This window comes from Tyto alba, unplaced genomic scaffold, assembly GCF_018691265.1.
Source record: "Tyto alba isolate M040663 unplaced genomic scaffold, T.alba_DEE_v4.0 Super-Scaffold_38, whole genome shotgun sequence".
In the NCBI taxonomy this organism is placed as follows: domain Eukaryota; kingdom Metazoa; phylum Chordata; class Aves; order Strigiformes; family Tytonidae; genus Tyto; species Tyto alba.
Window position 1 is genome coordinate 13,411,217 of NW_024881313.1, and position 25,850 is coordinate 13,437,066.

At 38.7% G+C, this 25,850-nt stretch overlaps 1 protein-coding gene across 5 annotated transcripts in view; it reads left to right on the forward strand.

Moving 5' to 3' along the window:
• Window positions 1-23,325, forward strand: part of ICA1 (islet cell autoantigen 1) — a 75,808-nt gene extending 52,483 nt beyond the window's left edge. The window contains exons 11-19 of one of the 5 annotated variants that reach the window (XR_004406906.2): window positions 3,095-3,189; window positions 5,204-5,253; window positions 8,866-8,928; window positions 9,043-9,084; window positions 12,965-13,246; window positions 18,284-18,379; window positions 20,161-20,296; window positions 21,289-21,330; window positions 22,506-23,325. Coding sequence is in view for 4 of the 5 variants with exons in the window: in XM_042801981.1 (XP_042657915.1) it covers window positions 3,095-3,189; window positions 5,204-5,253; window positions 8,866-8,928; window positions 9,043-9,084; window positions 12,965-13,246; window positions 18,284-18,379; window positions 20,161-20,282 (750 nt within the window). In the remaining variant the exon portion in view is untranslated. The other 4 variants (XM_042801981.1, XM_032991643.2, XM_032991644.2 and 1 more) reach the window with 4 other exon arrangements.
• Window positions 23,326-25,850: the final 2,525 nt, after the last annotated feature.

Consider the following 25,850-nt stretch of genomic DNA (forward strand, 5'->3'; position numbering starts at 1 on the left):
AACCCTTTGTCAGCTTAGATATTTAGTTTGAGTACTGGGAGCAAGCAAAATATCACTGGGTGACTTTTGGTTGAGACAGACAAGATAGACAAGGGTGAATGACTGTGAACTTGCTCTGCTAGTGTGTACGGTTTTCCTTGATAGTAAAAGAAAAATAATGAAGCTAGGAAAATAGCTTTCTAAACATGTGAGCATCCTACTTAAGCCACATACTGGTGTAGCTCGCAACAGAGTCCATGTGAGTCCACATGAGCACCCAGAAGAGTGCTGTGAAGTTACACATCCATTTGCTGAGGGCCAGTGAAGTCAGGGACACTTCATACACCCAGCTGAAGTGTGCTTGCTTTTGTTTGAACTCAGCCTGTGTCTTTACAGCCTTGTTTAATCACTACACTTTCTAGATGACTGGACTACTTCTTTTCCTCTGATGTAAACTGAAACGATTAGGAGAATATCATAGTTTGATTTCTACACATGCTGACAGCAGTGATCGCTTTACTGTGGGTTCATGTTTAGAAAACAGTTGAAAGTGGCTTTTTAACACTCAGTTTTATTTCATAGCCATTCTCTAGCTTTTTTTAATTTTTTAAAAACGTATCAGTTTGTAGTGCACATCAAGATGTGGAGTAGAGGGAGGCAGGGAAGAAGAAAGTTATTTCATTATTTACTATCAGAATTTGAGGGAATATTGTCTGAATTAAATTGTTCCATTGAATTATTGAATCAAAATACAGCTGCTGATTTTTAACAATTTTGATCATAATCTCCACTGAAACTGAAGCTATGTTTCAGAGCTATGTTTATTTTTCTAATACAGGAAATAGTAACTGCCATTATTATCATGCTGTTTCCTTCCCAAGGTACTTGTGAACTCCATTTCTATATGCTATTTCCGTGGTTTGATCACAGTCCTTTAAACATGGATTTCATGAAACAGTCATGAAGGAAGCATCATAAAATATAGTTCCTTAAAGCGGGATGCTGATTTCTCTGTAGTTTTCTTAGTGAAGATTCAGAAGATTTTACTTCTGATAATTTTAAGTTGTATAATTAGGCAGTGGTTAAAGTAGTTCTGTTTGTCGTTCAAAACTATTACATCCTTCCTGGGCCACGCTCTGTGCTGCTATGCTCAGAAACAGGCGGAGCACCACAACTATTGCACCATCACCTCCTGGTTACAGCAGACTCTGTGTCCTACTGTGAAGGTGACCAAGATGGTTCAAGTGCCCAAAGCAAGTCACCGTAATGCAAAGGTCTGCCGTCCTTCTCTGCGTTGCACTTTTGTGCAAGTATAGTGCATATTCTTTGTTTTTGAACTCTAATTCATGTCCTGGATTTATTCCCATCCATTTTAATAGTACAAGTGCAGTCTAATCAATACCCAGTACAAATGCAGTTAAAGGGTAACATATGCATTCATAGGTGATCTAGCTGAGGTGGCTCATGTCCATTATTCAGAATCCAAGTATACTTACGTGTGATTCCCGTTTGCACTGTTACAGTGTCAAAAAAAAGGCAGCAACCACAGAATAAGGTAAATTTCTTCAATGCCTCCATTTATTATTGCTGCTTTTGTTATCCCGCATCTTTTGATGCACGAAGTCTGCAATGCTAAAGGTGCTTATGACAAATCCGTGCTTCTAGGTAGAAGAATTAACTTACTGAGAGGAAAAAAAAAATGCACCCATAGTATACAACAAGTCCATTAGTTTGGTTTCTAAAACACTGAAGTGTACATGTAAGATTGTCATACAGATAAGTACTGAGCCAAGCAGAAACTGGAACGCCCCTTCTGGGGACTCATCTGTCCTGGTTAACAGGGCAGTGCAAACAAGAGCTGGGACATGCCTGGGAATGCTCTTCTTGTAACATATGGGCTGGGGACTCTAACTTTTATTCAGTAGATGAGATGGACTTAGTGGCCATGGCTTTTCCTTGTTTTACTGTTCTAATGAAACATACTACCATTTGATTAAAGCTCCAGATGCGAGACCACTACACTTCTGTGTTCGTTAAGTTTTGCACAAAAGGTGGCTTATTTGTCTTAGCTTCAGCTTTTTACAGGGCCAGGGGAGAAGGTGAGTGAGATGCACTACTGTGAATATCAGTGAGACATAAACGTAATTACAAGTGGTTGGCACTACTCACATGAAACATGGCTTTATTTTTCAAAAACTGAGTTGGACTTTGGAAAAAGGAACGTGTTTTCATCTTCACATCAAAACCATTCGATAGAGCCAAATATTCACATTGCTAACATTTGCGATTATTTAATTACTGTCTTCAGTTACTTCATTTTTCATACAGAAATCCTAATTAATGCATAACAGGGACAACCAGTAGTATATCACTTCTGTAATCTCAAGGAGTCAGTCTATAATGCTTTATGTGTTGGCTTGTTCACAGGTACAAATTTTGGTTATAAAAACACTGACCATGAAGCTACGCATTGTTACCTTGTAGCATGGTCTTTCAGATTACAAAGGGACAGGAGGGTTTTGTAATACCACACCTGGCCTCTATCTAACTAATCATCCAAGATTTTAACCCTCATTTTCAGATTCATGATACAAGTAGTACCCTCCCACTACACTGCAGTTGCCAAGATTGCATGAATAGTTGTATCAGGAGAAAAAAAAATAAGTGAAGAAGCAGTATATGAGGAACAAACAGATGTAAAGAATTATTTTTTCTCATCTTTAAAAAAAAAAAAAAAAAAAGGGGGTGTCAAAAAGGGAGGGGGAAAAAAAAAGAAGCAAACCCAGAAAATGGCAAAGCAGCATGTGTCAGTGCCTGCTTTGCACATGGTATAGATGGTTTTACTTAGAAACATTGGAAACAGAACATGAGTTTAGAAGTAGTCAAGAGTCACCTTCTTACATGAAGTGTGTTCATGGAACTCAGTTTGAATGAGTATCTTCTAACATTTTTTATTTTGCTTGTTTGAGTCAGATATAGTTTTCATACAGCTCAAAACCATTCTTGCTTAATTTTTCTAGGTTCTAAAGTCTGGTTTGTCCTTAAATGATGCACTTCTGCTTCCCTGATTCTATTTTGTTTTCTTCTCTTTGTTTATATTATGGTTATGATCTAGAGCTTGCAAGATCCTGTGAATAAACTAACAGAAAAAGCAGAAAAGGAAGACCTGCAGATTGAGAGCACCAAATCAGTACAAGATCAGCAGAGTCAGTAAGTTACATGGTCTATATATTAAAATAATAAGTATTTTTCTCTATAATTGGCTTTCTGATTGTTAAAGTCACCAGACATTTATAAATGGAATATAGACACAGTTTGTCTGATCATACTAGCTAATAGTAAGATTAGTACAAGAATTCCTGAAATGTTGTAATGTGTACATGAAAACTAATAAACTTCACAGTGAAATTAAGAGCTTTAAAAAGACCCATTAAACCTTTATATGTTTTTCATCTTTCCTAGCCCTCTCTTTATTTTTCAGCTTTTGCTTCATTTTTTCTTTAGTAAGAGAAATGGTAAGCAACTGCACATGGGAGAAGATATATGAGCATTATATTTCTTCCTTCAGCAGCATCTCCTTTCACCTGGGAATAGGATATGGATTCCTGATTGCTTTGAGCAGCAATTAGTTTTTGTAATGTATACAGCATCAGTTAGTAATCCAATGAAGCAGTAGGTACTTAGTATAAAGTACATCTAAGTGAGCTGATGCTATCAAGGTTTGAGTTACCTGTAGCTCTGAGGTGAGAAAGACTTATGAATGGGCTGCTATGGGAAGAGGGGAACGGGAGAATGAGATGAGATCCCTCCCCTACGGGACCATCAGGATTCAGTTGCGAGGAGATGCAACATTGATATAATCCTGCTGCCACCTGTTGTTTTGACTGTCCCTGGTTAAATGAGGCACCCAGCAAAGGATCAGTTGTCAAAAAGCAGAGAACAGCTTGACCGATTAGTGGAGTTTGCTTAGCTATTTATAATAATGGATTTTTAAAGAGTTCAGTGTTCCAATCCTTTTACTTCTTTAGATTCAGAACCAGTGACCAAAACCAGTTTATAAATTGGTCAGATTTGGTGATTTCAGATTAGAAAGGACTCAGCCAAGTACCATTTGGCAGTTGGTTGTCTCTACAGTAGTTCCTTGAATCTGCTGCATCTCATGTGACGGTAATAAAGAATTGCATAAACAATTGTTTTCCTCAATGTTGAATATAAAGTTCTAGAATGAATGCATAATTTATGCAAGATGTGTGCATTGGCAGCTAGCAGCAAATGCATCAGATGCAATGTCATGGTTCCACTTGTTTTTATTTATGGATTACCTTTTTCCTTGTTTGTTATAATAGTGAGTGGAAAAAGTCACCATTTTTCTGTCTAAAACAAACAATAAACAAACATCGAAGATTCTAAAAAGATTACACAAAACAAAGTTTTTAAGATTCTCATGAACTTTCCATTCACAGTAAACATTCATTATCCTAAAATTTGTCCTGAATCTAATTTTCTTCTGCTCTGCCACCAGCCTATCCTCAAGAGCAGGGGACATAGCTCCTCCTGTCCTATCACTAGACGATTGGAGGAATGTGCCTGCACAGTCGTCTTTACCACCATGTCAGCCTTGTGGCTGCTTCATTTCCTACTGGTTGAATGGCTTTACACAGAGTAATAGCAGTTAGTATATATTCCTCATTGAAGAGATTACCGTTGTTTAAGAATTGCATATAAACCACACCTTTTTTTTTTTTTTTTTTTCTGTCGAGCTTTTTCATCAACACCGTTGATCTGTTTTTTAGAAATCTGCTGGCATGGGACAAAACTCTCCTCACTGTTAATGTTTAATTAGTTGTTGTTTAAAAAAGAAATGGAAAGTGGTTGGGTTTTTGGTTGTTTTTTGAACAGCTGTACCTTCTTCATGATAGTTATGAAAGACCAAGTCTGGAAACGCAGAATACAGTGTACTTTTCATTACAGACATTTAATTAAACTAAAAGGTTTTGATAGTTGCTCTTCAGTCTAAGATTAGTTTTCAATAGACTTCCATAATGAAACATAGTTAATAACAGACTCGGCATATAAACAGCAAATACAAGAGTCCATCTAAATTACTGTTTATTTGTTATTGATATGATTCTGTAATGATGTGACCAAAAAGAGATAAATGTATTATTATTCTGTAGCCTTAGAATTAATTTCTTTTTTTTTTTTCTTATTCTTTCAAATTAAGGTTGATTTCATTAGATGAGGAGATCCATACAAAGGAATCAAACTATTCAGGTATTTTATGTTATCATAACTTTGTGGGTTTTTTCATTTTTGTTTATTTCATATATGTTCAGCTTCACCCAGCAAATCCCTACAAATGCATAAAACTTAATGCCAGGATGATCTGTTAAAACTAATCTCTTACATGTTATATCCCACTTCATTTCACTCAGTTACTCTCAGATAGGTGAAATAGCTTGTCTTCCAAGGCATAAGTCTTTCATTGGGCAGGTCTTCAAGGAAAGGATCTGCAGATTAGTAGGTGTCAAGACAAGGAAAATATGCTGCTTAGCTTGCTAGTTTGTTCCAGTGTTTAAACACGTGCTCTGCTAAAAGCTTGATGAATTCAGTGGAACTTCTGCCCAAAAGCTAGGCAAAGTCATATTCAGCCACTGCCAATGACCTGATGAGTTTATATTACCCAGTGACACAGCCAGGCTCTAATTGGAGGTGCACAGTGAAAGAATGGGAGGCAGTGGACACAAGTGACAGGAAGGGAAATTCTGATTACATACTAGGAAAAAAAGTGCTTACGGTGAGGGTGGTGAAGTGCTGGAAGAAGTGCCTGGAGGGGGTATGGAATTTTCATCCCTGGAGATCTTAGAGACTTGATAGCACATGTCCCTGTGGAACCTGATCTAACTTTGTAGCTGACTCTACTCTGACAAGGTGCTTTGACAAGATGACCCCCAGATGTCCTTCCAGCCTAAACAATGCCATGGCTTATAATACATCTTTTTCTACTAAGGGAGTGGAGAATCATTTTAATATGTGGTAGTTTATCCTTCATGAAGATACTTAAAAGGTACTACATTTAAATCAAGACTCCTCTCAGATCTGCATTTCAATAGACTAACCATACTTATGTCTTGAAGACATCTTCTCTACTTCTTTATTTTTTAAGGTTTTGTTTCCATTCTACTTTACAACATCCTTTTTAAAATGCGAAATATATAACTGAACACATTTCTGATGTTGGTGTCTCCTTTGTGTTTCTAGAAGGTAAAATCACATTCTTGTTTCTATATCCAAGAAGGATATCTCATTTTCCTGAAACATGAAGTTAGAAGCTCATACTTGAACTTGTTGCTTATCAAGACTCAGTTCCTTTTAGTCACAGCTTTCCAGGACTCATTCTTCCTTTCTATAGCATGGCTTAGATTCCTTGTTCCTAGATATATAACTTATGACTTAGTGGTATTAAATTCTCCCGGCTCTGACTACAGAAACTGAATGACTGGCCTGAATGACCACCTCTAATAGTCTGTTAGTTGTTTGCACATTTTTTTCATATGTGATTTTGTGTTTACTTCCAGATAACTGGTAAAGCCATTGAATAGCAATGGTTAGAACACTAAACCTTGTGGATCTAAACTAGAAACACTTCTACTTTGCAATTATTTCTCCTAACAACTGGGTTTTGACATCTGTTAGTTGTCATGTTCCTAATCCATTCAATATGTTCATTATAGATATTGTGCAGTGCTAGCTTTTTAGCTGGAAGGCTATGCAGTGCAGAGTCAAGTTGTTTCTAAGGAAATATCTTTACCAAAGAAAGCTCATAGATTATCAAAGTATTAAATTAGCTGGGTTTTTTTAACTAGGTCTGCTTTCCATAAAAACACCTTTTATTATAGGAGTATTTATTATGCTTGTATTCTTTTGCTGAATCCCATACTGAAAGGGATTCAGTTAATGTTTTGCCTAGGAATAATGGTAAGCTACCAGCCCATAGTTGCCTACAAATACTTGAGACATTGTTAATTATTGTTGTTCTTTGAGAGTTTTTTGTAATAAAGGCACAATATTAGGACTTCTCATGTGTTCTGAAGTTTCACCCATTTTGCAATTAATTAGAGCAGATATCTCTTTGATGAAATATTTTAATATTGTTGGATGCAAAATCTGACTTGCATTTTCTTAGCAGATGTTTTCTAGAATTTCAGTTACTTATGGGCTGTAAAATCTTTCACCATCACCCATACTATAAATACCTTGATCTGTCTCTTTCTCATGCGCCCCTAAAAGGAACTGAAGTATTTTGAAATACTTCTGCCTGCTTTGCTAAATTTTTCCATCTCCATACACTAGTGGGTATGTGCCATTGCTAAGATTCTTTTTTTTTTCTTTTTTCTTAAAGGACTGTGTACATACTCAAGTAATACACATGTAGTGGTACTAGTGATGGAGCTATGTTTCTTCTTAGTTTTCCTCATTATCTACTTCTAATTCATAATTTCCAATTTTTTAATCATTTGCTCTGCATTTTCCATTACTATACTGTGGTTGTTTTTAAGATTGGCTCCATCATGTTTATGACTGAACTAAAACAGGCTCTCGGCAACAGTTGTACCTTTTTCATTACAGAATTGTGGTCATCCATATCCCACCTTTCATGAACTTCTCTTTCTGATTTCCACCCACACCCTCTGCCATTCAGTTGAGGGTTGGGTTTTTCCCCTTTAGCTTTGTGCATTGTCCTTTTATGGAAGCATTAGTTATATTTATCCATGTGTGTTTATACCTCTCCTATATATATGGAATATAATCAGATGTGATCATGGGTCCTTAAATGACCAGCTGGTTGTAATGCTGGTAGCACATTTCTGTCATTGTCCTAGCAAAGCCTTGCTAAAGTAGTATGATTCAAACAGGAAGCTGCTCTGTTTCATTTTGTCCTGAACACACCTTGACGTTTTTCTTGAAAAGGTTTGACATTCCATTTTTATTCCCCTATAGAGAATTTTATTTCTCCTTTCCAGCCTCAGGTTTGAGGCATCCAGCATATCTGTCTTCCGGTTCTGGCAATACTGTGACCAACCCCTTCATTTGCCGTTAGAACTACAGTCTTAGCTGTCTAGAAGCTAGATTTCCTCAACAGTTAATGAGAAGAGAAAGGCATGTTCAGTGGTAACTAATCCCTTCTGTTTTGCTACATATGTTAAATGAGATTAATCACCTGAGGGAAGTGTCTTTCTCCTCACTGATAGAGGGAATCCAGATGATTGTTTTGCCTCCATGTCTAACCTTAGAAACTTGCTCAGAACTTAACCTAGTTACATTTGGGGTGTGGTGGTGTATTTTACCTCTGATAGCCTATAACCCTCAGCTGTATTTTTCCTCCTACTGGTCTTAGCCCATTATTTTCCTGCAGGAGAAGAGGTGCTGTTACTTATATACTGACATGGGGTGCTTTGAGGGGAGATTCCTTTTCCCCATTCCCAGAGTTGGTGTCATGAGGAAGAAACATATTGTCAAGGAAGGCGATTTAGGGAATGATGAGGTCCTGGCACTTCTGTGCTCTCTCCTGGCCAGTGTAAGTACAGGCTTCTAAAAGAAGTGTCTCAGCTTCTGGAGGACAGCAGAGACCTGTCTGGTTTTTGCAGTTGCCCCAGTTGGGTGCACTCAGCCTGGAGATGAGCTGGTGTGGCAGGCGGTGATTCAAAGGAAGATCCACCCCCCCCCGGTTATTCAGAAATTTGCCTCCCTTGTCATCCATTGTGACCAGGTTCATTTCAAACATGAATACCAACAGCCATTGCATGTTGAACTTACAGTGACTTTGTTTATAAGCATGATCTTGTGCCAAGTGCAATTTGACATGTTTTTGGATCTTGATTACAGCTGGTGATGGCAAGGATGTCATATCCGCATTACAAGGAAATTGTAACCACAAGCAGAACTCAGGTGAAGAGACTTAAGAAAACTACCTTTGGATGTATACATACTGATTGTCAGTGTACTGCAGATCTTCTTTTGTTGCTTTTCTTTTTTTCCTTTTTTTTTTTATTTTGCTTTTAGGTGCCATAGATGACTTATTAGACCTGCAACCTGAAGAAAATGGTATGAAACTTTTGTGCATGTCTGTTTCATCTGCTTTTCAATTACAGGCACCAAGTATAATTTTAATTGTTTCATAATCTGAAAGGTTGAATGAAATTATTGAGCTGTGGTATTTAAACAGCGTTGAAGGGAACTCAACATATATATGCAGAGGCACTGTTCCTAATGTTATAATATGAAGTAAACCTTACTGAGGATAAAACACATTGTAACAGGTGATTCAAGCTTAGGTATACTGGACTATATTTGCCCTGCTGAAGTAGGTTCTACTGTAAACCTTATCCCTCCTATAACATTTCACAAACTTTCTGGTTTTGGTTCTTTAGTTGTTGTATCACAACCCTTGACAATACACTTGTAACCACAAGATTTATATCAGAAATGTATGTATCAGAACCAAATGATTTAGTCCTCTTAAAACCATATAACAACTGGTGACTTCTTTCAGCCAGATAATTAATTAAATCCACTGTGCTGTTCTCATACACACATGAGAAAGCAGTCTTTCATTCCAGGCTCTACTCCAATCCTTACGTTTTTGTTAGATCTGTTGCAGCTCGAAAGGATGTGCTGTTTTTTCCGAAGGGCACTGTTTTACCATGTAACATATGAATGATCTGGCTAAAAGTTTTATATTGTGTTTTTATGTGCAGTAATAGTATTACCTATAATTTTTCATTTGCTTTTCACTCATATATCTCAGAAGAATGAGTAAAAAAACTTCCACCACCACCAAAAACAACTATGGCAACTCAAAAAGCAAGTAAAGAAGCAAAGAAAAAAAAAATCCCTTTGTGCAGTTTAGTCAGTCAGACTGGGAGTGTAATGTGGGGTATTTAAGGCACTGCCTTCATGGTAGGTGAGGAAGAAAGCATTTGCAAACACCTCAACTTTGGATTTGGCACAGGCAGTCTTTTGCACTGTGGGGAAATTACCCATGTGGGTAATCGTCCATGAAGGCAGAAACAGGGAAGGTTCTTCAGCTGTCTGTGCAGAATCAGCCCTAACCTGTGGATAGATAAGGTAGTGATGACTTCTCTTCTGTGGTTAATAAAAAAAGGTCAGTGCTTGTCTGACAGCAGCCCTTTTTCTTCTGGTTTTCCCCTTACTCAGTTCCATTCTTTGTTGGACCTTCTTAGTGGAGGTGCAGGTAATGCATACAATTATTGGTCATACAAGTTCAGCTGTGTTAGTTAGAAGGCTTTTTTTTTGTGTAGTCAAATAGTTAAATCAATATGAAAGCAGTTGTGAGGTGGCAACAGCAGATGAGGATAGTTATGTTAATGTTACAATACCGGCCGTTTACCCTAATTTTACACCCTAGCTAGCTTTAGGCTAATGAATTTTGTCTTATTTTAAGTGAAGCAGTATAGTTAGAGGTACACTTTCATGTGTATTTCAGAGGGAAGTATTTATCCTGTGTTTCCGATCACGTATTGTTGTAAATATTTTTAGTTTCTCTTCCCATTTATTTTTTTTTAAATATCAGCAAAACGAAGCATGTTTGCAAAGCATTATGAGCATTGCTAGAGGCTTGTTCAAACTACTACAAAAAAGAATATAGCGACATTGTTTTTTCAGTGGTTTATTGGAAGTTTTGGGGTTTTATCATGGACATTTGTAAGATATGGGGCAGCATGTGCAGACAAAAAAAGGGATTTTGGCTGTGAAAATAAGCAGTGAAAACAGAGAAACAAGAAAATAAGTAATAGGAGATATATGGGTGAGGTGAGAAAGTCCATATTATTCTAGTAATCAAGCAGAGATACTACATGAGTAATATCTTGATAAGCAGGACTTGTTTCAAGATAACCTTTATTGCAAGCAGAAATAGAACTTACCGCTGCTTACTCCAGGTAGCCTGAGCATAGGCATCACCTTATCCTCCCCCGCCCTGGGTGCGTTGTCCGCACAGGAAGATCAGGAAGACTGATGAGGCAAGAAATGTATCACTCTTGATTTCTGGTGGTCATACACGCTACAGCAAGACCTAGCTACTCTTCAGATGTAAAGCTCTATATTGTACCTTCTCCCCAGTAAAAATGGGACTACTGCAATGGGAGACCCAGATGAAGCAGGGCTTTGCTCTGAGCTGTGTGGCTGCAAAGCTTTTGTTCCATTGTAGGTCATTTGTGGTTAGGTACAGTGGTGGTGGTGTGTCTTAGCAGATCTGTTACTAATGATGCTCCCTTTGCATCTCCCCCTGCAAGCTTTCCAAGTTCATGAAGGGGCCTCCTGAAAGCAGCTTTGAGATGGTGATGCCCTGTAGAGATCAGAGTTCATAAGTGCCTTTGAAATAGCAGGTGTGTTTGCCCTACAGAAGGATTTACCTCTCTGCCTCACCTGCTGAGTGGCTTGGGGGAATTGTAGGTGCTTGGACAAGGTTAACATTCTTTGCTGTTTATCTGAAGATGGGAAAGCAACCTGGAAATTCATAAGAACAAATTGTTTTCTATGGTATTTTAGTTAGTCTGGTGGGAACATCAGGAGAACTGACGTGTTTGTAACATTTCTGTTTCTAATTTTTGAGCCCTGTCAGGGTGTACAGAGGTATATAAAAATGTGAATTAGAAAGGAGGTGAATCTCAGGGCTCAATTCAGTAATGAATAAAATCCTTAGATTGTGTGTTGGTTTATGTTTGTTAGTACGTAGGTGTGTGTGACTCATCAACCTATTTTAAAGCCCAGTTTTGCGCTTTTTTTCCTCCTCTGACTCAACTTCAGGCATTTCATTATAAATTATTACAGCTATTAAAAGGAGCTTTCCTGAGAAGGCTGTTGCATTTAAGTAAAATGGCCTGTTGCAAGCACTTAGCTACTATCACTCTTTTATCCCAACCCAAAAGAGTTAAAAGCATCTTTGCAAGTTGTGTGTAACTTGGAGAGCTCAGCTAATCTACTCAGACTTTGGAAAACTGAAGTTGCTTCTGTGCTTTACCACAACTTTGAAACAAGCATAATTAAGATAAACTCATCTGGATTTCAGTAATACAACATTATCAACATTGTTAACTACCATTTTTGTCCTCTGCATATTCCCACAGTGGAGCATATTTGTTTCCAAGTAAAATAATACTTGGGGTTCCATGATAGTTCTTTTACTTCCCAAATATTTTGTAAGCTAGAGAAAAGGATTACAATTCTGGTTACAAGTTTAATGTATTTTATTTGTTTATCATTTCTAAAATAGGAAAAAAATGTTTTTAAGGAGTAATGTCTCAAGTGATCTAAGAGCTTCTTCAACTGCAGTTCTGGTGCTAGAAAAACTAGCAAGGGGAATCAGAAGGAAAGTGGCCCCAGTTATTTCTTGGCAGCCTAAGAGAGGGGAAAAAAAAAGTTACTACAGCATTGACCAGTGTAGAAATCTTACTTTGTGTAGAGTAACCTGTTCTCATGGGGAAATACCCCAATAATTCAAGCTTTGTTCAGAGGGTCATAAAGGTCGTCTGAAGTATGTTCTCACAAAATTCTAGAATAATCCTCAACTCTTACTTTTGAATTATACCAATCCAATTTCTTTTTGACAGTTTTATATAATGCTTCAAAAAGTAACATAGAAGTAGTCTTATCCAATGTTTTAAATATTAGACTATGTAATGATTTTGGTGTGGTGTTTAATAGATTTTTAAGCATATATTTGGTATTGTTTTTAATGAGAAATGAGTCTTAACAGCAGTGAGATTATCTAATATAATCAGGGAATTATCTGTTGCATAAAGTACAGGCCCAGATGTGCAAGAGAATTGGGTCTAAAAGAGAAAACAACAAATATTTGTGCAAAAATATTCCATCTCATTTAACATAAAAAACCTGGATTGGATATTTTTTAAAAGGTTCCTTCTGTTCTTTGTCTAAAAAAATCTCTCTTGTTCTGAGGCAGCTTCAAAGGATCAGTTTGTGAGGTCCTTGGAGTCAGAACCTGATGATAAGGATGACATGATACTACTGAATGAGATCCTCAACGCTTCCTCCCTGGACGAAGGGGAATTCAGCAAAGAGTGGACAGCCGTTTTTGGACAGGTTGCACTTGCTGATCACACCATGAACTCTTCAGCTGGAGATGTGGAGAACGCTTCGTCATCTGTGGCACCAACACCATCAGGCTACTTGCCCTCACAGCTGTTAGACCAAAACATGAATGACTTGCAGTCGTCTTTAGATGGTGAGAGCTCATCTTGTTCTGTCAGCATTTTGGTTTTAGGTTTTAGAGTATGGTTTTCTGCTATGTAGAAGTGTGGTGACAGCTTATGTTGTGCCGTAGCTGCAGTAACGCTGAAGTTAAAGCAGAGTATGGCCGGGAGAAAAACATGTGAGCAGCATATTTGATTTTCTAGCCCTGCTCATTCGGTGTTTGTGAGTGAAGCAGACTAAAACCTAAAGTCAGGATTACGATCTTGAATGTTTCATTGAGTTTCCTGAAATACACTGTTTAAATCACATACTGCTGTCTCTGTTAAGGGGCCAAAAAACCAAAAATTATTACTGTATTTTGTCTGGTAATGCTATTTTTAAACAACTTAGTGAAAATCAATTACATTCATTAATTTTATATTTTTTTCAAAGTATTCCATGCTGTTGCATGTAGCAATATGGACAAGGTAGAATGGGATGTCTCATCCTAGCAACCATACAAGTAGATTCCTCTTGTAGGCTGGTTACCTACTGCTGCAATCCTTTCTCTCCCCTTTTTTCTGTGCAGTTAATTTTCTTGGGTTTTCCAAGCAGCTGCTGGGGGGGAGAGGAAAGGAAAGAGGGGAACTAGGGCAGAGCTTTCCTGCTGCTGCTTTGGCCTTGAGGAAGGGAGGGAGGATAACCAGCCAACAGCAACTACCTTCATCCTCCCCATGGTTTGGCTAGACCTCTCCTAGGGCATTGCAAGATGGAGGAAGACCTGGCCTTTCTGGGCTCTGTCCCAAGTCATTTAAATCTCATTTGGGGAAGAGTGATGTAGAAAGGACTAGCAGACTGAGTCCATGCCGAAGACTACTACTTGGAAGTCATGGAACTGGTACCATACATTATGTTAAAAGACCTGTGATGTTTTGGCAAGAATAAGAATGTCAAATTTACATTATACAGTTACTACCACCAGCCCTAAAACAAGATATTTGGGTTCACTGACTTCAACACTTAGATGGAAACATTTGCAATGATGCACAGTTTTAGATGTATTTTATGATGAGGTACATGCATATTTGAGTATGACTGATAGAGTGAAGAAGGACTGGAAGAGTGTAGGATCTGACCTTATAAAATATGAGCTAAAAAATCACGAGGTTTAGTCATTGCATTGTCAAATTAAACAGCTTGTGACCAGAAGTGAACGTGGTATCTACTGAAAGGGGAAAAAGGAACAATGAAAAATACTTTTCTTGGTACAGAGACATAAACAGATTTTAAGCAAAGTACTAAGAATATCAACAGAAGTATTATTGGATTGGTTTTTTTCAGAGTTTTTACATGTTTTTAAATGTAAACATATTCTTGAAGGAAGAATATTTTTGAGGTGTAAATGGCAAACAGGACTGAGTATCCTTTCTGAGGCTGCTGTTGTCGCTGTCATTTGCACAAGACACTGACATTGGCTGCACTGTTAGCACTTCAAAATCAGAACTCTGGTATGTTGCATTCAAGGAACACTGGAAATGGAAAATCCATTCCAGTCAACATGATATCCCAAAATCTTTTTGAATAAGCAAAAGAATAAGTCTGTACTGGAAATATGTTGATGTTTTGAAATGCATTTGAAAGGTTTTGGCAGGAGGATCACAGTAATTGATCTACTGGCATTTGAAAAGTCAGGGCTAACCACCTGAATAATCAGCATGTTCCCAGCTTACTCTAGCTGTCAAGTACAATGAACTGTTTAAACTAACTTTCATAGGCTATTTTTCTTTTTATGTTTTTTGTTTCTTATTTTTTAACAGAAGGTGAAATTCTGTCCATTTTATATCTTGTGAAGTCTCAGCTTTAATCTTAAACTGCATTTCATTTCACTTCACAGCACTTCTTTCATAATTTGACCTTATTACTAAATTTGGGAACAGAGACTTTTGCTTTTCTAAACAAAATACTAACTTCAGGATAAACAGATCTAAATGTACAAGTCAGAAATATTGTAATATATGAATTATGGATAATTTTATTGAGGACTCGTGACACATCTCCAATACCTTCTCTTTTTTTCCCCTAATTGGTAGGATTGCTTAATGTTACTCCATATGAGGTGCTACACTGGAGCCCTGATGTTGCATACTTCCTGTGTGAATTTGGCCTTAAGACCACAAAGATTCTTAAAACTCACATGCTTAACTTTAAGCACATTAACTTTTCTATTAACTTCAGTAGGATTACTTACTTATTTTACGTTAAGCACACTCATAAATCTTTGGGGCTTTGTTTTCTTGCTGCCTCAGATCTTAATCTGTAAAACAGGCACAATGCTATGCAGGTTATAAACTGTTACGGTCAGGAATTCCCAGCTTGGAGTTTTCTCTGGCTGTATTTATAGGCAGGATCTAGCACAATGGGACTTTGAATTGGTATGGGACTACCAGGTGCTGGTTTAAAATACATACAAATGTGTGTTTGTGTGTGTGTATATATATTAGAAACAAAGCATGCTCCCAACAAATCTTTCAGATTCTCTTCCAGATGCAGCTTTGTAGTTTGGTTGCCTTTCCACTTTTTCAGAGAGCATTGGCTTTCTCTTTCATGATGTTTGTGGCCTCATTTATTTATTCATGCCACTAAGGGCTCTTCTATCTTTCTTACATGTGCGTATATTCTAGTTGGTATGAAAATGTGCAGCTCACCATTTCCATTTCTAAATTTAATTGTGGTAACGTCTGTGAAGATGCTAGCTGAAAAGTAAGCTGTTTGGTTTCCTTGCTGTCTCAGCAATATTCTTTTGTCTAGTCACGTAACAAAGTCATCCTGTGAACAGGCAAACCAGAACAGGCTTAGGGCCAGCAACTGCTGTCAAATTGATAGGCTGCAGTTTGTGTTTGAAAGGCAAAGTTGTTCTCTAGCTCACTGTGAGTGGACACTAAAAATATAATGAATTAAAGTGTTTAATAAAAATTCTGTGTCAGCCTTTCTCAATACCTTCACAGATGGATAAGTTCATTATGAAAGCATCACACATTTTCCGGATCATTTTTGGTTGGGTGTTTTTGTTGCTGCTGTTATGTTATTTTTGTTTCCTAAGTGGTACTTGAGCTATCTGCATTTCAAGGAACAGAGAACCAGACCACGCGGTCTCTCATAGACATGCTACTTACCAAGCCTTAGTCCAGGGACTCACAGGGAGGGCTCCAAAGGACTTAACTGCTCTGCAGTGTTTTGCTCTGTGGTCTGCCAGTCACATCAGTGTAAACTAACATCAGTGAGGTCTCAGGGAGCCAACTCCTGATCTCGCTGGGACTTTCAGAGAAAGTTTCCAGGCAGCACTGCCATTCATTTCTGTGAAATTAGGATTTGTTCCTATTTGCTTAAGCCACTCAATTTACCAGTTGCCATCCACTGACATATTAAAACATTTTCTCCTAATCTCCAAACAAACAAAAGCATTACCGTTTTCTGTAGTCGTGTGTAATGTCCTCTGCCATTCTCCTCTTTTGTAACACAATCAGAGAAAATGCCTGGAAAAGTATGTAATTCTGAAGTATTAATTCCATACTTTTAATTATTTATGATTCAGATTTGCTTAGTTGAAAGATTAAACTCTAAAATCTCATTTTCAGGCGGCACATGCTAGTTCATAAGCCTTTATCACCTTTGACTAAAACAAATATATGTGAGCACTCTGCATCCAGATTTTGAAGAAGTTTCGGTTTGTTTCCTTAGAGATACAGAGGATGTCTGTGGCTTTAAATTTCCTTTCTAATTCATGTGATTTTATAGAAATGTCCTTCTTGCCTCTTTTTAATAGCACAGCTTGGGCTTCAGACTTTTTATAGTCAAGGTAAGATCAGAGAGTGATGACAATCATCTGTTAGAGGGAAGAAGGGTTTATGTGACTTATGTGGCTGTTGCAGAAACTGTCAGGACACTGGGTACCAGTATCTGACAGCAGTCTCAAAAGAGGAGAAAGTAAGGAGAGGAAGGGCAAAGAGAGTAGAAAAGGATGTGAAAGTATGAACTTATAGAAAAAGAAGACTGAATAGGGAAATGCTAACTCTGAGCACAGGTAAGTATCCTGTTTGTGATACTGCAGTTAAATATACTAGATCCCAAAGACAGATGGATAATTGATCAGGCCACACTTAAGGAAATATTATTGAAAGTAGAAATAAGACATCCAGTCCTCTAAAAATGATAAAGCATAATAATTTAAATATCTTAAGCCGGGAACAAAAACGCTCTGTTTTTTCCTGATACATTTCTGTGGTACACCACCCCTGGTTTGTTTTGCCAGCCTAGCTCATCTGAATTCATTAACTGTGTTGTTACTCTTTTGTAGCTATGGAATATGCATGAGCATAAAATTGTATAAGGACAAAAAAATTGTGAATACCCAGTTTTACTTTTTCCTGAATAGTTACTCTGTCCCTGATGAGAAGATCCCTTCAAATGAAGAGCGAAAAAATACTCCATTAAAACCTAGTTTAGAGATAACTTGAAGCAGTGCATGTTGAGTTTAGTTCTTCAAAGTATTTGCAATAAATTATTTTTTTCAGAATTAATAATTTAAAAATTAACTAAAAAATCCAGGGTCTCTAAACATGTTTTTTCTGTAATCACTGGTGAAATGAAAGCCTTTGGAACTGTAAGAGTGAAAAAAGGTGGAAAAAATGTTTAGTATGTGAGATATTTTCACCCAAATATAAGTGATATTCTTCTCCCTGCAGCTATGCTTCACTTGATTAATGTACTGGCCTTTCTGTGAAAAAGTATTAATTGTGATTGGATAAAAGAAACAAGAAAAAAATCTTTTTTAGCCAGGTTAAAGATTTGAAAAGAGTACAGCTGCCTGAATCTGGAGATGATGAAGCTGGTCCACAGATACTCTCTTCTTACGGATGTTGCTTGTCTGCAGCATCTGACTGCTTGTGTATGAGGAAAGATACAAATGGCCATAACCATAAACATAATATTCCGCTCCATTGTCTCATGTGTGCATTGTGCTGCCAGACAGTGGGGCATTGGAGTTAACAGAGTAATTCTTCACGCTAATGCTGCTGTTATTGAATTTTAGGATGGGCAGCTAACAGTGTGAGCCCACCGTCTATACCACAGCCAGCACAGAAACCGAACAGCCTGAATGTGAACACTAACAAGACGCCCATGAAAGGTGATAGATGTATTTTTTCAGTTTGCTTTTCTTTTTTAGCTGTGACTCTCCTATCTTTCCAGTTTTCTCAGTTACTCCATCATAATAAATCCTATTTTTGTAGTAGATACATGTCAAGAATCTTGTGCTCACTAATGAATTACTGTGTTTCAGTGTTGATTATGTGTATGATATATGTGCATGTGTGTTTTTTGATAGACTTCAGTGCTCGTAGTATGTCAAGAGAGTAATTTATTATATAGGGGAGGTGAAACTATGGTTTCTTCTACTACTTTAATTTTGATTCATGCAGAATAGTATATGCATACACTTTGTCTAAGCTAAACAGTGTTTTGAAGCTCTAGGAGGACATTGTGGTTAAAACACAGGCTACTGATAAGGCAGAAAAGCCCCAATTGCAAATTTTGTTGATAACATACATCATATCAGTAATCAGCTGCTTGAAACTTAATTCACTTCTTGCATCTGAGCCAAGAGTGCATAGCCCTGCCATCTACTGAGACAAAGCCCTGGTGATTTTTGACTAGAATTTTCTGGATAAGTGAACCAGAAATATGTTGAATCCTTATGGCCAGTCTGTAGCCTATTCTGTGCATTCACATTTGATCAGAAGCTACATCAAAGATGTTCAGTGCAGAAGAAAGGAGTGACATGTATATTCCTTCCCCGGCCTCCCAGGATTAAAAGACTGACATTTTTCAGCTCAGCAGAAGCAAAAAAAGTTTTTTGGAAACTGTTTTGGAAATGACTGTGATGTCACAGCCACAGTACCCTCACCAGAAAAAGGAACAGCCTTTAGCTAGTCTGAAATCTGTGTTTATGAAAGTAGCAGATACTCCACCCTTGCAGACACCAAGATGAAAGTTATGCCAGGCAGAGCCTATTTTGTCCGTAAATCCTTTGTGTTGCAAAGAATGCTTTCATGCGACATTATCTGACTGAAGGGAAGAGCACATCTTATTTCACTATCAATATAATACATGTTAAGCATAGGGTCACAAAAATCAAAGCATAGTGGTGATGTACCTTCTTTATAGCAGCCAAAGTTGTCACAGCTTTGACCTGAACATCTGCCCTGTTGGAATAAGAGAAGGTAGGAGACCTCTGTGAAACTTGTATGACAATATAGACAAATGGATGCAAATAGTCCAGCTGCCATTGGAACTTATTCCTGGTTCACATTTTTTTTATATCCATCATAAAATACACCCTAATAGTAGAAGCTGTATTTGGGACTGGCTATCAAACGTACCCCCTCTCTCTCCAGCCACTACCTTCCCATTAAATCTGCATTCCAGATGAATAATGACCTCGTGTGGTCGTATATGCTGGAGAGGGGACAGAACAGTCACATGAACTGGATTTAGGTGAAGGAATTTAGTCCTGTAAGAGAGGTTGAAAGTAAAGTTTGCCTTCACTTTCCTTTTACTTTTTTGCAGGCATGCACATGCACACACAAATGAAATACCTTTCATGAAACAAAGCTAGACAGACAGAGCAAGATTGTTTCTATTTTTAATTAAAGTCTTCCTGTATTTATCATGGCAGGAGCCATGTAAAGTACACAGGCAGACAGATGTAAAACATTCATTCTTAATAAAGTTCCATATTCTGTTAAAGCTAGTGTTTTAAAATACCATCACTCATTCCGATTTTCTTGTCAGAAGTGCCCTTAGTAATAAATTAAACAATAGCATAGCATTTGTTTGACCTCAGTCAAACATTCAGTCAGTTTTGTTTTAAAATAGCTGACAAGTCTCTACTTTTTTTTTTTCCCTCAGAACCTACAAAGAACCCTAAAGACTTGACTGCCTGGTTCAGTCTCTTTGCTGACCTTGACCCGTTATCCAATCCTGATGCTGTTGGGAAAACTGATAAAGAACATGAATTGCTTAATGCATGAGTCGGCTGCCTATGGTAACTCACATTCTTCTATTCGTCAACACTATTTTGAGGTTTAAAAAAACTAAATGAAAATTAGTATGCTGTTGTGAAACTATCAAGTATGTGCCATGATAATAAAACTAAAGGGAATTAATCCCCTTTTATATAGGTACAGTTATTTGCTCTTGTTTTGTATAAAGAGTTCGCATTTATTTTCTACATGGATTTACAAAAACGAGGTTAAGAATTAGGGCAGAATTCTTGCCAAATTAGATTATCAGCTGAAACACTGTCTTTGCCCGAGGTGATGCGGAACTAACACTGGAGTGAAATACAAATTGCAAACCTATTTTTTTATAATGTTTCTTGAGTAAACTAAAAAAAAAAAATCATGTAACTGAGGAGGCTGCATGAGTCAAACATCTATCATATATATAATATATATATTACTGCTATGTTAAGATGTCAACTAAATTTGTTTTGTTAGTACTCACAGTGAAAAATCTGTGCTGGGGTTAATTATTGAAGAAATACATTTAGGTCTGTGCAGCCCTGGAACTTGTGCCCTTTCTGATTTAACTTATTAGACAAACTGCACTACATAAACAGAAGTCATGTCCAGCAGGCTTCTTTTCTGAGGTTTTTCTCCATTGTACCAACAGAATTTGCACCTGTTTGCAGAAGTTTCTTGCAACTGATGCTTTACCATGCCTTCAAAACATTCATATTTCTGTTTGGAGTATTTTTCATCCAATTTATTTCTGAAGCATGTGTTATTTTGAGCTTGTAGTGACATTAACTCTTTAATAAAATGATTTTGACAAAAAAGACCTTTTATTCCCACTGGAAACCTGGTGTGCTGTTGAATTGGTATGTCACAATCATCTGAAGATAAAGCATATCATAGACAGTACCTAATGATTCATATCATTATCTCACACTGTTTCTGAATAGTAATCCAGTAGGACAATGAGAACATTTGAACTCACTCTGTGTCCCTTTGCCTCCCCACTCTCCTTTTACAGCAAAGGAAGGTAAAAAGGATGTGTCAGCAGCCACTTAAGATCGTAAGTTCTGCATAGTTGCTCTATGTACTGTGTAAGACCTGATTTGCAATTTGTTGTATTTGGCCTTTTTTAATTCAGTTAATTTTCTTTTTGTGTTGGTGAAATTTTTCATTACCAGTTAACTATAAACTCAGTTAATCCTTGCCTCATAGTCTATTAGCTAACCAAGTATCTGCATTGAAAATCTGAAAATAACTGTAATAAATATAGAAGTTAACCAAAGTGATCATCTTCTCAAATGCCGTGGAACATCATTTGATGGCTGCAGTGAGCGGCATTAATGTGCATTTGATACCTCCTAGCTAAAAAGCTACGTGCTGTCATCAGGGCACTAGTGTTTATCTGACTGAATCCTCAGCAAGTTTTAAACACCTCTGTCCAAAACTGTAGTGTTCAAAATTGCAGACTCCAGAGCCTGGAAGTCTCAAGGTATTTAATGTTTTGCCAGAGAAGTTCTTCAGATATTTAGCATTGTATTTTCACATGTAATGGGAAAGGACAGTCAGGTCTTCTCTTTATGCAATACCCAGCCCTCAGGCTGGTGATTAAGACACAGAAGCTGATGTAGATGCCTAACTGTTTCTAAAGATAAAACTTGATTTCTTCCACAGTATTTCCTACTATTTGGTACTGGCAGCTCCTTGCTCGATAAGCTGTCTTCTCTGAGATGTATAACTTTCTTGAGCATTACCAGGGAGCCTGAACTCTTGACTTTGGGCTGTAGTCTCTGGCAGTAAATATGGCATCTACAAAGTGGATTAACTGGGAAATACCTAAGGTTTACGCTGGGGTGCACTTACTTACACTTACGGGTGCTGGTTTGCACTCGCAACACAGGATGTTTGCCCCAAATCCTCTGCATCTCAAACTCTAATTATCTGTGTTGCCAAAAATGTTAAGAGCTCAAGGGATAGACAGGCTGCTTTTCAACCCAACGTGGTTACCACTGAAATTGTTAAACAGATTCTTTCAACTTTAAGCAAGTCTGTGGTTGCTAAACTTGCTCTGGATTGTGTTTGTCTTGATACTTGCTAAAACACTTGTGGACAATCCACTCTAGCATTTTTAGTAGCTAAAGCAGTTAAGATAAAAGCAAAGAGGAGACCATAGTGACTTCAAAACAACTAATTAACTGTTCTTTAAGATTCAGAAAAATGTTTGTGTTTGGTTTTTAGGTCGCAGATTCAAGACTTCCAGGATTAAAAAAAAAAAAAAAAAAAAGAGGTCTCTTGTCTTGACTGGCACAATTAAAGGCATTGCAGAAGTTCAGCTAAAGATTTAAAGTTCTCAATTCTGATCGTGTTTTTAGGTAGGGAACCAGCTGAATGACCATCCCTTTTACACAAAACAAACCATGGCTGCCGGGTTTGTTCCCTCCTTCCCCACCCCCAACTTCACTATTGATCAGTTCACATTATATATTAATTTCTTGTAATATGTGATTTTTGAAATTAACATTAGCTTTGAATTCTTAGTCTTTAGCCTATGCAATTTTTTCACACTTTCAAATGAAAAAAATTGAGCTGGAAAATATTTTAAATATAATTAATTTTGCTTAAAGCAATTGAAATCCCTATGTACAATGTATTATTATCATGAACATTTATTGGAGCTGGAAACTAGAGCAAGAAATCTAACACCCTGCAAAGAGGGATTTTTCAGGCAAAACTCTTAATTACAGTGTTACAAACAATGCTTCCCTACTACTAACGAAGTGTACAGCATGCACTTCTTGGCAGCCTGGACTGCAGAGTAACTCTAAGCCCCAGTGCCATCATGAGAGGATTTTCTGTGATGTGCGTACAGGCTCAGCAGTAGTTGGGACAACAGGGTAGTTCATCATCCTGGTAAAATTACAGATTGATTGTTCTACACACATAACATTCATCTTGATTTAATAATGCTTCATTCCAGTTGCATATTCTGGTTGAGTAGTGGATTGTTTTAAAATAAAAACAGCTGCAGAACCCCTATGGCAGATGAAAACAGTGGTAATTGATTAACTGTCTTTATTGGGAAGTTTATTAAAGTTGATGTAATTGATTTTGATGAGTCGAGGTTTCTACAAATCTAAGAACAGCTGCTTCAGGGGAACTGGAGTGCATGCCTTGGGAATTGAACAGCTCGTAGAGAAAACTAGCGAGTAACTTTTTCAAGTAACATTTCTGGCCTTTGCAAGTGATCAGAATTTACTTCCACCACAGTAGACCATGACCTACCTTGTTTCCTTCTGCTCTTTCCATATCCAACATTGCATGGGCATGACATCGGTGTATTTTGAAGCAGGACCACGTGGCCACCAGCATCCACCTGTCTTCCCCCAACACCCTTTTTTAAATGGGTGCCCTTCAAATGTTAGAGGCTGCATGTGCTAGAAAGAACAGGGCCACCTAAGCAACAAGGTGATGGTGAGTGTAGAAGCGGCACCAGCAGCAGCTTTGCTCCAAGTGGGAATAACAGCAGGCCTACAAGCCCTGGCAGCTCCAGGATCTGAGCCTGGGAAGGCTCAGCAGAGCAGGAGGTTGACATGAAGACACAGCACGCGTGTTGTGCATCATGCTGCATTTCCCTGGGGCCTCTGTCACTGCCATCTGCCACCTCCCCTCGCATCCCACGGCAGGTTCCAGGGGACATGGGATGAGCACCACTGAGGCACGAGTGGTCGTTGTACTGTTCATGCTTGTTGCTGAGAGTATGTGAGGTGAAAGATCCCCAGGGCAAAGGAAGAAGAGCCAGAAGGCCCTATCTTCTCTCAGTGCAGTTCCCAGAGACAATGACTCAGGGTAGCAGCAAGACATTAACTTGGTAAAGGTACAGCTGACACTGTTGGGTCCCTCCTTGCTTTTTCAAGCTTCCTTCCTCTTTTGCCCAGCAGGCAGGTGCCGCTTCCACCCGCTTGGTCCAGCACCCATCTGCCTTCTCCTCCTCGGCAGGGAGGCACCAGGGCAGGCCAGCAAGGATGAGCTGGGCAGCACAGGGAGGCCCTGCCGTGCTGCGGGCTGGGCAGCCTGCGCCACTCGTGCTCACCTCATCAGCAAGGACTAGCTGCAGGAGCTGGACTTCTGCCACAGTAAGCCATGGCCAGCCAGGGACCCCATGTATTTCTAGGTTTTTTAACACAACAGGCGTGTAAGTAACCTGAAGTTGAGCCCCCGTTGTGACCCAGGCATGCACACTCATCTCACGTTTACTGTAAATCCCCCTCTGGTTAGCCTACTTTTACAATTTCCGCTCCTTGTAAATGTCTTCTGTTTAAACAAGGCACCATATGGGAAGGCAGGAAGCAGCCCAACAACCGGGCTTGCTAACAGCCAAACAGCAGAGGGTTTGCCTCAGCCGAGAAGCAGGAATGCCGAGGCTGTCTCACGCCACACCGGCCAGCTAGGTACAAACGAGTCACTCGCTTCCCCCTGCTGGGGCTGCCGTCCTCGCTCGCCAGGCACGCAGAGCCCGGCTCTCAGCCCGATACTGTGCATGCACACACACTGGCACCCACAGAGACTCTCCCGTGACAATAATCAAGGGTACCACGGCCAACCAGGCCCTGTGGGTTTGGCAAGTTTGGCCTCGGGTAACCATCCAGCCTCCAGGTCCAAGGCAGACTGGCTTCGCAGTTGACCAGACCATTATCCAGGTGTTCATTAACAGTAGTCTCCTAAGCATAAAATTTACCTTTTCCCCTCATTGACTAATGAGTAAACCACTATAACCTTCCCTTTAAGTAACACAGGGTATGTGCCTGCACAGGAGCCCACCATGTTAGACCTGCTGGAGTGGGTCCAGAGAAGGGCCACAAAAATGGTCAGAGGGCTGGAGCGCCTCTCTTACGAAGAAAGGCAGAGAGAGTTGGGGTTGTTCAGCCTGGAGAAAAGAAGGCCCCAGGGAGATCTTACTCTGGCATTTTAAATATATAAAGGGTGCTTGTAAGAAACACTAAGAGAGAGTTTTTACCAGGGCCTGAGGACAAGGGGCAACAGTTCAGAACTGAAAAAGGGTAGGGTTTAGATTGGATAGAAGGAAGAAATTTTTTACAATGAGGGTGGTGAGACACTGGAAAAGGTTGCCCAGGGAAGTTGCAGATGCCCCATCGTTGGAAGTGTTCAAGGCCAGGCTGGATGGGGCTTTGAACAACCTGATCTAGTGAAAGATGTCCATCACAGGGGGTTGGACTAGAAGACCTTTAAAGGGCCCTTCCAACCCAAACCCTTCTGTGAGTCTCTGACAGTGAGGCGGCGGCCATTTGCCAGGCAGCAGTGTACAACTCCCATCAGCTACATCAACTTCTCACTCTGTTCCTCCCTAGTGAAAGCTTGATGAGCCCAACCTTGTAATTAACCCATAGTGGAAGGGTGTGATGTTTTGGCTGCTTTCAAAAATCACAAAATTTAAATTAAAAAGAGAGAAACATGCTGTAGCTTGGAGGTGAAGGTCTGGCTCATTCTACCTGCCAGCTATTTACACTAGTTGCTGTTGGAATCTTTATGGGATAATGAATATCAAAAAAAAATGAGAAGAAAAAA